Source organism: Drosophila biarmipes, chromosome 2L (genome assembly GCF_025231255.1).
Source record: "Drosophila biarmipes strain raj3 chromosome 2L, RU_DBia_V1.1, whole genome shotgun sequence".
Lineage (NCBI taxonomy): Eukaryota > Metazoa > Arthropoda > Insecta > Diptera > Drosophilidae > Drosophila > Drosophila biarmipes.
Window position 1 is genome coordinate 17,073,561 of NC_066612.1, and position 7,763 is coordinate 17,081,323.

Below are 7,763 nucleotides of genomic sequence, written 5' to 3' on the forward strand. Positions count from 1 at the left end.
AGGGTGTTAAAAAGGAGGAATAGGTAGTAATTTCAAGCTCAAAAAATAAATAAATATGTTTGTTTAGCTAAACATTAAAACTTTATTTATTCTTACTATTTAAACGCGTGATTTATCACACGGATAGAGAAGGAAATGCTATTTGTACCAATTGCAAAAGATCGACCTGTAGATAAGTTCGATCGAAACAAACTACACCACACCTCGAGAAATTCCTCAAGCTGATCTCCCCATAGTTAAGTATTTAATTGCTCAGTTTTCCCAAGTAACTCCAATCGATGATCGCCATGTTCCGAGCCTTGTCAACACAAATCATGTTCTATGGAGTGAAGAATTTCCTGACTAACTTTGCCCCGGGAATCGGTGCACCAATTGACAGCCGAGCAGGTACATAAATACCAACATAGTTATAGACACCGCATAGCTCCGATTGGGAGTCCATACACATAAAAATTAGCATAAGGCCAGTCGATTCCCATAAGTCAGGCACGATGCCATGGAGATTATGCATAGTTAAATTGTCCATATACAATAATTAGCCATAAGAAAATACACATGCAAGGTGCCGCTGTTAAATAGCTAAGTGTACGTTTAGCTTATGGCTTATACCTTTTAACTAAACGAGACAACAACAGTTAAGCCAAATAAACAATTTGATAAATTTATGCACGCTGCGAAAAAAATAAAAAAACAAAAAAAGAGGAAATAATAAAAGCGAAGAGAGAGCAGCGAAATAAGCCAACGAAAATCAACAACACTTCAGAGTGTTTAGGGGAGCTTTAACACCTAAGCGCTCCGCCGCTGTCCCCTTTTCGCCCCCTTAACCCTTCAACGGCAGCTGCTGCACATAATTGGCCGGACAAAAAGAAACAACAACATGGAGCGATCGTAAACATTTATTTTTCGTATAGTTGGTGCAGGTGTGCCTCGGTGTGTGTATTGTGTATCTGTGTGTGTGTGTGGAAGACCCGCCCGCCTTTGGACCGCCGATAGTGTTGCTGTTGTTGTTGTCGCTGCCGCTGGCGAGTTTTTGTTAAAACGTTTTCAAATCGCACAGCGAATGAAAACGAAAGAAAAAATGAAACACATCGAAAGTGAGCATACAACGAAGCGCTCCCCGGCAATGTTGTCGACGTATCAGAGCGCTCGTAGTGCCCGATCCGATCCCCCATATACTCGAACTGCCCCGTCCGATCCACTGTTTCCGAGAGACTTTGCATGGCCGGTCGACCGGCCGACGACCATCGCCGGCACATCGGGCCTTGGCATCGTACACATGGGGAAATGTATCCTAAGTGTCATAAAAAATAAAAAACTTAAGAATTAAAGCTAATAATATGGTTCTGCTTTGTTATATTTCTTTACTCAGTTAAACATTTTTTATAATTATAAAAATTAAGGCGAAGAACATAGTAACAATTATAAAATAAATATTTCTTCATAAGTAGTGATCGTAATCAAGAAGTACCACGGGCTTTCGAATATAAAAGATTTTTAAAACTTGTAAAAATTGCACTACAATAAAAAGTTTGTCGCAAATTGGTTACTATGGGTTTTCAAATACAAAAGATTTTTAGATCTCGAAATATTATTAAAGACTACAAATTGGGCTTGTTAAACTTTAATTAATAGATACTTTTCTCCGTGCATGGAGGTCGGCACTGTATGCACCGGTGACCACCATCGTTGTCGGTTCCACACTACTCCACTGGGCTTAGGTGCAGAGCGTGCCCCACCAGGGGAGATTCAGTTGGGTGGCTATCTAGGAATGCGGAATGGAGGCAAGGAGACGAGCCGTAACGAACCTGGCTATCTTTATGGCCCCAACACTTTTAACTTTAATGGAAACTCAAAAAAATATTCTGGTAATGCAATTTCGGTTTATTTACGAAGTTAATGTACTCAAGATAATTCTAAAGGTACATGCATAAAATTTCAATTTATGTGGTAACTTCGAGGAAAAATAATTCAAAAATAATTTTGTTTATTTGGAAAATTAATGTGCTCTAGATGTTACTAAAACCTTATTATACATAGCATTTTAATCTGATGTAACTATTGTAAATATTTCGAATTAAATAATAAATACAAAATATTACTAAAAGATTTTCAATTAAGCTCGAAAAATGGTTATAAAATATTTGCTATTATGTACTATAGCTGAATAAGTCCTTCAGCATTCCAGGACATTGAAAGCTTGTATCTTTATTTTCGAACTAAATATTTAAAATAGGTGAGGTAACTTAAATATTATAACAACCTTAGCCATTTGTTTATTTTACATATAATTTCGACCAAAGGAAAGGAGTGTTTTTATTCCTCGCACGTATTGTTCCACTCTTCTTGTTAAACACGAGCTATCTGTTTCTGCAGATCTGTGGCACTTTAGGTAAACAGAAACACTAAGCATACACACACTCTCAGCGCCCAGCATTCCACAATTGGCTCATTTGAGAATCGTTAGCTGCGTATCCAGAGACCTTCCCCTGCTTCCAGATACAGATACATTCAGAGGTCTAGATACGGATACAAAGGCGAACTGTGGCCGTTGTTTGTCGTCGTGTTGTCGTCGTTCGTTTCTAATTATACGATAGGAGCGCTGTGAGCCATGAAACGTGCGGGGTCTGACCTTCTCGCAGAGCCTGCCTTCGTATATACTTGTACAATATATTGCATCTGGGCCCGGGCCCGGGCCCGGTCCCGCATCTGTATCTGTATATCTGAGCCTCCGAGTGGATTCATGCTGCCTTATACTCGCAGGCGATTATTAAATTTTCAGCGTTTGGCCGGCAAAAGGCTTCTGTGGTAGCAGCTGTTATTAACTTGGGCGCTTACCTCTTACATATTTAATTATTTGGGGCCAGGCCTTTGAATTCTTGGGCGGGCCGGGACACTTGGCCTAATGCTTTTGGCCACAGCCCAGCCCAATGACCAACCTCTTGACCTTAATATCCGATGACAAAGCCGTGTCCATCTCTCTTTGTAAAAACCCGTTTAATTGTTAGCTATTAAACAAGACTAAGTGCCGAGTATGAATGGGCTAAAATTACATTTTGAGGAGACCGCCTTCTACCAACCGCATTCATATCGAATTGATCATTAAACTTAACAATTTATGTGCTTATAATAACCATGTAATCGTTGGAGTTTTTAAATACAGCAAATTTTTCCTGAAGCACTTCCGGTAACTTAATTAAATGGGTTCATATATTTATTTTAGTAAAGCTTTATGCTTGTATTTTTTAATTGTATGCCATTTTTTAATAATAGGAATTATTAATAAGTCAAGGACATGAAAGAAATTGAAACATGTGTAATTCAACTAAAATCATAGATTAAGTATTCCACTATTTTATGGTATCTGCCTTGGGGTGGCTTAAGTGGTATTATTGTATTGTTGATGCTTAAGGTTTCTTTGTTTGATTCCACCATTTACCTCTGGCAATCACCGTTCAATTGGTTTCCCATCGATCCATCTTTACCCATGTCACCAATCGCCGTTTCCCCCACAATCCTCCGAAGATTAACCGAAGTGCGCGACAAAAAACCGAAATCTGATATATTTGTCTAACATCTTCGGCATTAAGCTCACCCCCGGCCCAAAACGCGAGATTTCCGCATTAGAAACGATTTTTTAATTATTATTTTCAGACGCCTACACGCAAAACCGAAACTCGATGGCTTCGAGTGGATGCTCTGCTCAAATGTCAGGCTTATTAATACGACGGCCCCAGCAGATCTCTCGACTCAAGTGCCGGGGATTTGTGGCTGAGGCCGGAGATCGAGTTGAGGACGCTGTGCATCTCCATGTGGGAGTGCGGGCTCCATTGATGACACGTCAGTTGCTGGCATAGACATCTTCGTCAAATGTGTTAAGTTGCGCTAAGAGGGAAAACAGGTCTTCCAGTTCAGCGGCAAGGGTGTCAGTAAAATGTCATGGAAAGCCACTTAGCTGGGAGTTTTCGATTTTGTGCTGTTGCTGTTGATTTCTAGTAACTTTTCTGAATCGGATTCACAGCCTCCCCACATCCGCTGAGTGAGGTGTATGTGAAACGATAAATCTAAGAAGTGGCGATCAGACATTTGTCAATTTTCCTGCCCGGAGGTTGGTATTTGGTTTTGGTGCGATTGGTTCTTGCTCGCGGGCAACGGTCAATTACGGTTTTGATTTAAATCAGTCTACTGACCCCAAAAGTTCAGCTACGGAAATTGCAAATTTAATAATTGACTGGCTCAGAAAACTGTAAAGCCCAAACCAGGGGGCTTATTAATGCGATAACCTTGGCTGATTTAATTTCTGCCGTCTGTTCGCCGGGCCTGTGATTATCCAGCAGCAAGAAAAACCAAGCCGAGCCGAAGAAAAAGAAACGAAACCAGCGACTTCCATAACAACAAAAGGAAAATCAAAACTTGCACAATTTCGACACTAAACGACGATGTCTGGGCCACTCTGCGAGTGCCTTCGAGCTGCCAGTTAGTCGCATATTTAATTAAGAGATTAAGTAGCGCAAATAGTGTTGAACAATGGCCAGCACGAGTCGCATCTACACTGCGAGAAAGGCCTAGGTGGTCTCAGAATTGAATATTGTGCTTGCATCATCGTTTTCGCAGGCCTTTTCCGCATCGATAAAAAAATCCGAATTATAGAAATCGGCATATTCGCCGAGTTCTTTGCTTTTTTTCCCTGGCTTGCACTTTTTCCCCTCAACGTATTTCTCGTCCATGTCGCCCAGGAACTTTGCGTCCTGGGGCAGAGTGTCCTTCACCTGAAAGTTTTTTCGGTTCGGGTTGAAGCATATCTCGTAGGACGAAAACGCAATTCGCTTTGAGAAGGGTTCCGGAATGCAAGTTCTCAAAAGCCAGTCCTTCATCTCGGTTATGCTTCTGCGCTTGCCACTCATCACCCCGAAAGCTCGGCTTCCGCTGTGGGTGAACACTATGTATCCCGAAATCCCCTTCTCATGGCAGCGCCGCAGTAGTCGACTTCGGAAGCCACTGCCTGGCATTAGGTTGTACAGCTTAAACTCGCTCTTGACCCGAAGATCCTTATCAAACATCCAATTATGGGGGACAGTATATGCCAATGTAGGTTTAGTTTTCGCCTGCATAGTGTTTCAAATAACTTTGTGGGTAGCACGAGAATAAAATAGTTAAATATTTAAGTATTATAATTTTGGCTGGTTCGGTTTAATGTGGCTTGCGTTGGGGTTTGTTTGTGAGTGAGATGTATGTAAACTGAAGAATAAAGCAAAGACTGAACAATCTAGTTTGTTTAACATATTTTCTCGTATAAGTAAGTTATTTAAAAATAAAGACAAATACAATTTTTAGCCAGTTTTGTAACTTACCTTAATTTTAAACATAAAAAATAATCTAAAATAATTGCGAAAAAATAATTTTTTTTGTGTTTTTAATGAGCTAAAATAAAGAGGCCTTGAAAACAGTTTTAACTTTCTTTCAAACATCCGAGTATTCATATTTTTAACTTAACTCGAAACTGAAAAACTCCTTTCTGAAGTCACAAAAATGTCGATGGAACTGGTGCCCCAACCGGAGCCGGTAAAGATCTACCTAGTAACCTATGAGATGAGAGTACCCGAAGATTCCGGTGGGGCAATCCTGCCCATTGTGGCCCACAAAGCCACAGAGCTGCGGGTGTGTGGCTACATCGCGCATACGCACTGTGGCCGCAAGGTGGGCGGCGAACTGGAGGGCACAGAGACTGGTCTTCGGGCGATGGTCGAGTGGCTGCTGGCCAAGAGCCAAGGGAGCGCGGATCTCGGGGACGGGGAGAAGATCAAAAGCCAGATGACGGAGCCACGATTCTCGAAGTGGAAGCTGCAGTCAGGGGCCAAATACGATGATTTTTTCTGCTGCTGAGTGCTGCCGAGAGGAGTTGATTAAAAATCGCAAATTGCATTGGCCCCAGAATATTGTTTCGAGTGCATTTTCATCTCATAAACCATAACAATCAGTGTCGGCTGCTGCTGCTGCTGCCGCTGCCGCCGCTGCTGCTGCTGCAGTTGGGCCATTGAACAATGGCCCGGCTGACTCGAAGCTGACTTTTCAAAGTCAAAAACGCGATTGTATCATCAGTATTTTTCGGGGCGCGCTCTCTGTCTCTGATTTTCCCCCTCGTTTTTAGATTTTTCCGCCCGGCACTCGCAGATAAAGTTGAGGAGCCCGAGCTGCGGCGAAAAACAATCGAATCAATTCATTTTTCTAGGGCGTACTGTGCCACTTGAACGTTGAACTGCAGACGCCCCAATGCTGACTACCGCTGAGGTTTCGCTCTTGGGTTTTCCATCTCCGGCTCCTCCGGAGCTGCCATTGTCTTCCAAGACGGCAGCCCGGTCTGGATCGTGCCCCGGCACTAGTCATTTTAATTTTTCAAGATTTTCCGAGCGCTGTGCTTCTGCGCATTTCGCAATCTGAACTCTATAAATCTCTTGCGCCGGTGTGTTAGATTTATGGGTTATGGGCCAAATGGGAGCGGGCCAAGCCAAATGTTCTATGGGCCCCAAAAAACTCGCGATCCGGGCGATTCAATTAGATCTAAACGCTGTCAACATCCAGGCACTAATAACCCACAACACACCGGGAGAGGGGATGCAAAAAAAAAAGAAAACTTAAGAAAAGTAGAAATAAAACCAAGAGTGTCGTCTGGCCTGTGTCTGTGGCATAATGTTGCATAATATTTTATGCATGCAGAGCTGGCAGATTGCAACATGTTGCCATGTTGCAGCTCCGACTTCGACGCCGGCCCCGCCGATGCTGATGATGATGATGATGCATAGCCCCAAGAATCGCTGAGACAGCCAAGCGCTGTGGCGCCCCTCCCTGAATCTGAAAATCCTGAAAACCTTTGCGCCGACATCCAGCTGCGCGAGCCCGGGCTCAAAGTGTGTCGAATATTCAAGTGAAAATTTCGCCCCAGCCCCAGAGACCCGCTGCGATGTATCGCAGAGTCCTCCAGAGTGCGGCGCTTCGATGACGTTGAGCTTGGATTTGAATCTGGATCCGACCATGTGTTGGTTGGTCTCTCTGCCCATGCATGCAGGCCATGCATCGACACGGGGAAAAAATCGTGGTATCTTGGGTATTTCTTATCGGGATGATCAGGTAAAGCTAAGATTTACCGTTTGTTTTATAACATTTATGGGAGCCCTAAGTATCTAAATATTTTGTTTGTTACAAAGAGTACGGGATTAGCGTAATTACTCCCTGCTTATATCAACCATTTTAATATACCAGATACAATATAAGTATGAGGCGTATTTTTACTGAATATTTTATTATAGGTAGGTTATTATAGGTAGGTAACAATGAAAAACAACAAGTTAATTTTGTGCAAATAATATTATTATATATATTATATTTAATATACGATGATCCATTTGATGGGAACCCTAATCATCTAATTAAGGGAAGGGGTACTCCACCTCTAAAAGTGTAAATGAATTTGTTATGGTATATATGGTTGATTCTTACAGATAATAATATCTACATTTAACTATCTAATCTTCATATGTAATACTTTCCTTAAGTGCCGGAAAAGGAATGTAAAATGGTGTTTAACCGCCAATGATGAACTTTATATGCGCAGTTCTCTTCATTTTCAAGAAAACTTGATGATCCTTTGATGTGATAAAGTGTGGAATTGGTGATCAATTTGATGAGTATTATTTTCTCTGCACTTATGCATCTCCCAGTTATGGGATATCGCTCCGTATCCGAGGCTCTATAGGTGGGTAGCGCAGAGT

The 7,763-nt window shown here is 42.0% G+C and overlaps 2 protein-coding genes across 2 annotated transcripts; one reads left to right on the forward strand and one right to left on the reverse strand.

Annotated features, from left to right (window-relative positions):
* Positions 1–4,418: 4,418 nt before the first annotated feature.
* LOC108033500 (uncharacterized) lies at positions 4,419–5,230 on the reverse strand. The gene has a single exon (XM_017107842.3). It carries the CDS (start codon positions 5,106–5,108, stop codon positions 4,563–4,565), a length of 546 nt encoding a protein of 181 aa, XP_016963331.1. The 5' UTR covers positions 5,109–5,230; the 3' UTR covers positions 4,419–4,562.
* Positions 5,231–5,442: 212 nt separating this feature from the next.
* On the forward strand, positions 5,443–5,931 carry LOC108033569 (uncharacterized). The gene has a single exon (XM_017107914.3). The coding sequence runs from the start codon at positions 5,527–5,529 to the stop codon at positions 5,878–5,880; it is 354 nt and encodes a 117-aa protein (XP_016963403.1). The 5' UTR covers positions 5,443–5,526; the 3' UTR covers positions 5,881–5,931.
* Positions 5,932–7,763: the final 1,832 nt, after the last annotated feature.